The sequence below is a fragment of the Pterocles gutturalis genome, unplaced genomic scaffold (genome assembly GCF_000699245.1).
Source record: "Pterocles gutturalis isolate BGI_N339 unplaced genomic scaffold, ASM69924v1 scaffold3315, whole genome shotgun sequence".
Taxonomy (NCBI): domain Eukaryota; kingdom Metazoa; phylum Chordata; class Aves; order Pterocliformes; family Pteroclidae; genus Pterocles; species Pterocles gutturalis.
Window position 1 is genome coordinate 7,087 of NW_010137948.1, and position 4,190 is coordinate 11,276.

General features: G+C 50.2%; 1 protein-coding gene across 1 annotated transcript; it reads right to left on the reverse strand.

Annotated features, from left to right (window-relative positions):
• Positions 1-465: 465 nt before the first annotated feature.
• A4GNT (alpha-1,4-N-acetylglucosaminyltransferase) lies at positions 466-3,286 on the reverse strand. The gene is made up of 3 exons (XM_010082763.1): positions 3,170-3,286; positions 2,016-2,465; positions 466-1,077 (listed from the first exon to the last, which is right to left on the reverse strand). Exons 1-3 carry the CDS (start codon positions 3,284-3,286, stop codon positions 466-468), a joined length of 1,179 nt encoding a protein of 392 aa, XP_010081065.1.
• Between the last annotated feature and the right edge of the window lie 904 nt (positions 3,287-4,190).

Consider the following 4,190-nt stretch of genomic DNA (forward strand, 5'->3'; position numbering starts at 1 on the left):
TGCTGTGCTTTTGCACTACAGTCTCCTCAGAGGCCTCAGCCCAGTCCAAAGCCTGCTGTGTTTGCAACTTTTCTGACATGAGCAGCTGCAAATAGCGCCAAGAGGTGCAGAGGTGCACCTGAAGTTCCTCCCAGGAGGCCACACACCTCTTCAGGAACTTTTCCCTTGGAAAAGCTCACTAGTAAGGCCCGTAAGTCCCTTTGGTTGAGGAAGGTTTGGTTCATGAGCACCTGCAAGGAGAGAGAACTGAGGCAAAGGCATTCCTTAGTGTCACTGGAGGCTACGTCTGATGGATACCCACCACCATTCTGCATGTGCTCCTTGGCATCCAAAGGAGTAGGGATGGTGGTTATGGAAAGGTCTGTCTTTCTCCTGCAAAGCCAGCTACTGACACCAGTGGTGACCGTGGTTTGGCCCCAGAATGGGGAGGGCTGGAAGGTTCATCCCCCTCCTCCTTACACCATGTCACACAACATCCTCAGACTGCATGAAATCCCCCAGCTGCGCATTTTGGATCAGGTCCTCGTACGTGCTGGGGCAGTAGGCTTTGTACAGTTTCTCAGCCAGCGTGTTGCTGCCCGCGACCACAGCTTTCCGGTTGTGGTTCATGAAGTTCCACAAGTGCAGCGCATAGGAATGGTTGAAACTGGGGCTCTTGTCCCACACCTCATAGTACCGGCCCCAGGCTGGGTACGGTATGGGGTAGAAACGCTGGGGATTGAGGAAGGAGATGTTCTGGCAGCTGTGGTCCTCGGTGCCTTTGAAATCTGTGAGATTGCAGATGGTTTTGAGCATCCTTGTCATTAAAAAGGGCCCCTGGTTCCCCCAGATCTTCCCATTGTACTTGAGAACAAAGTTCTCCATGCAGTCCCAAATAAATTTGTGGCGGGCAGGGAAGCCAAAGATCCCGTTGCTGGAGAACCTTGACTTCTGTGCAGCGAGGAAGCTTTTCTCGGGGATGGGCCTGATGGAGATGACATCTGTGTCCATGTAGATGCCCCCGTACTTCCAAATGAGCGCCAGTCTGCTGGCGTCAGAGCTGACGTGGACCCAGTTCTTCTCCTGTTCCGGGACTACCTGTGGAGTTGGGAAGGCAAGACAGTGATGCCACCGGGAGAGAACAGACCATGTCCATCCCTTGGGCTGCAAACAGCACCATAAAACTGCACCCGCACGCCTGCAAGTGTCACCGGCCGCCTTTTCCTCCTCCAGCTATTGAATTTCATTGGAATAAGATAAGGGGGCAGGGCAGAGCAATCCTTTCTTAATATAAATGAGCACAGGAACATTTAATGGGTGTTTTGATGGGAACAACAATGTTAAATCAATGATACCATGAATCATAGCCTGCTATTTCAGTGGGACACAACCCACTTAACACACTCCCTGCTCACTCCCAGCAATTTTCATTGCACCGTTGGTATTTGGAGTCATTTCTTCTCAGAAGGAAGAGTTTGGAGGAAATATGCCTGCCCTGCACAGAGATGGAGTCAAACAAGTCTGACAAAAGCGACTCGCAAGCAGTTTGCCAGGAGCTTCTTTCCAGGGGGGAGCTCGCAGATCCCACCTTGGTTGTGCATGTTGCTATTACAAAAACCAAAATCTCTCTTGCACTTTTTATCTACTGGGGTCTCTGTCAGTGTGTGGCGGCATGAATAAGCGCTCAGATGTCTCGGGCAGCACATTTTGTTCAACCAGCTTCTGTTGACAAAGATTATTAAGCCGTGTTTTATCAAAACATGTATGCAATCTATTTTTATCAGTGTTTTGTTTGCCAAAAAATGTGATTCTCCAGATAGGAGGGGAAATGCCTATAATATGTTCAATAAACAGATAGATGAATACACTGCAAAACATGGCAAAAATTAATCTTTTCTGAACCAAAAAAATTAAAAGTGACTAATTGCACATAGCTAGTCCTTCATTCCTCCATTCAGCCTACTTCAGACCTTTTCCCCCCACCTATTTATGACTATTTTCCTATTTCCCTGTTTTCCCCTTATTACAGCTCTCACCTGGTTGTACCACTGGAGCAGAGGGGTCTCCTGGAAGATAGTTTCCATCTGGAGAGGAAAAATGAAGACATTCTTCATAGAAGACAAAAGCGAGAAGGCTGCATAGCTGGAGTTCAAGTCCAACGCTGTGTCGTTCGTAAGTCCCTTCATGAAGAGGATGATGGGCCGGTCCTGGTAGATCCTGGCGGCAGACTCCACGGAGCAGGACACCAGCGGCGGTGGCTCCAGGCGCTCTGTCGTCTCCAGAAAGATGATGCTTTTGCCAAGGTTCAAGACCTGCTCTGGTGTCAGGAAGCTCTTGGCCATAGGCATATAGGAGGAGAAACAGCTGGACAGCAGGGAGATCTCATACAAAATGCCCGAGACAAAGAAGAAGCAGAGGCATATCTGCATTTTCTTCAACATTCTTACTCTCCCTGGGCATTTGGGGTCATGCCTTGGACATGGACGCTAAGGAGAGACAAGGAACAGCAAAAACGTATCTCAGTGTCATTACTGAGCAGGACTGGGAAATGGTAGGTCATGGTTTTGGACAGAGCAGCATGAAGGCAGTTTGGTGAAGCTCATGCCTTCCCCCCAGGACAAGCCTGGCAAGATGCCTGGCAAGATGCCTCACAAGGGTAGTCGCTCTGCGCCGGGGTTGATGAAGTGCTGGGGTTCCACCTCCTCACCCCCAGCCAGGCAGGGGGGATCAGGAGAGGTCCTGGAGAAGGGACATGCAGCTAAGGTGAGAAGGATGACTTTGCCCCATGCCTAGGCAAGGACCCCCAAACCCACCCCTGGTGCAGGCTGGTATAGAAACTGTTCCCCAGCACTGCAGCATGATGCCAACACATGCTTCTCCACAAGGAGGAGATGTCCCAGGGATCTCAGGAGCAAAAGGCACTGGTGGAATTAGGTGGCCAAGAGGGCTGTGAGTGCCAGTGAGGGGAAAGTCATTATTACAGTTTGGGATGTGTCAGCCAAAGCTACAATATTAGCACGTAGGCACCAACATGTTCTTCCCCAATCTGCCCCTTCTGCTCATACTTTAGCCCTGAAAGCCTTGAGGGACTTGGGTCCTGCAGGAGCTGGGGGCTGCAGGAGGACCAGAGAGAGGCAGATGTGAGGAGAGAAAGCAGATGGTTTTGTACAAGCAAAGAACTAGAACCTACCTGGATTATAGTTCTGACAAATCCACGTTTCCAGTTTGTTTGTTTGCCATCGTGGTGGCAATCAGCCTTCCTTAAAGCCCAGCTCCTTGGTGAAGACAGCAAAACTGTCCGGAGCATGCAAAGGGTTTTCTGAAGGCAGGAGACTATGCACGGGGGGAAACCGGCTCTGCTGTGGGCTGAACCTCAGTCCCAGGAACGGTTTGGGGCCAATGGGGCCCACCTAAAAAGAGAAAGAAGGGATGGGTTTTAAGGGAGACCCAGCCGATGCCTACATCAGCCTAGCCCAGTTCTTCTTTTCTCATCTTGTCACAGTAGGAGCCCGTACAGCACCAGAGAGTTCCTGCTGGTGAGAAGCAGGATTGAATCTTATCTGCATTGCACTGTTTGACAGGCTCGTGACCTGATGAAATGCCCTCCTGAAATGCCACCTGGTTGCCCCTGAGCAGCCCACGTTTGCTCCAGAGAGACCACGAGCCAGGGTCCAACGGAGGGGAGACACGTTGAATGACAACCCGATGTCCTAGCGAGCCCTGGAAGCATCTAAAGCTTTATTAATTAAAGGGGATGGGAGGAAATACGGCTCTGTGTGTGCTCAGTTAATTAATGAGACACATTAGCATGTCACCCAACCAGAATATCGGTAAGTCCGCCACGCAGCAAACCCTGTGGAAATTCCCCTGCCAGCGCTGAGCGCGCGCCTTGAACCTGTGGGAGCTCCTGATCCATTTCTCAGAGCTACATCTCATCAAATTAAATATTAAAGCAATGACTGTTCCCATCAGCACAGCTTTCCATGCTGCATAGCAAATTTTACCATTTTTTTTATCGCCACTGCACAGTTTCTCATTACACCCTGGCTTCCCACGACAGCATGGGAGAAGATGCCAGGGGTGAAGTGGGTGACAAGGCTGTAGCCACCAGGAACCAATGTGGCTGTGGGTACAATCTGCTGGGCAAAGCCAGCAGGTTTGCAGCCTGAAGAGGAGGGAATGCTGCTATTATTATTATTATTATTATTATT

Coding starts and splice junctions, on each gene's coding strand:
- A4GNT (XM_010082763.1), bottom strand. CDS start 3,286: ATGCTCCGGACAGTTTTGCTGTCTTCACCAAGGAGCTGGGCTTTAAGG. Junction 2,466..3,169: donor TTGTCAGAACTATAATCCAG/GTAGGTTCTAGT, acceptor GTCTCTCCTTAG/CGTCCATGTCCAAGGCATGA. Junction 1,078..2,015: donor TGCTCCAGTGGTACAACCAG/GTGAGAGCTGTA, acceptor CCAACTCCACAG/GTAGTCCCGGAACAGGAGAA.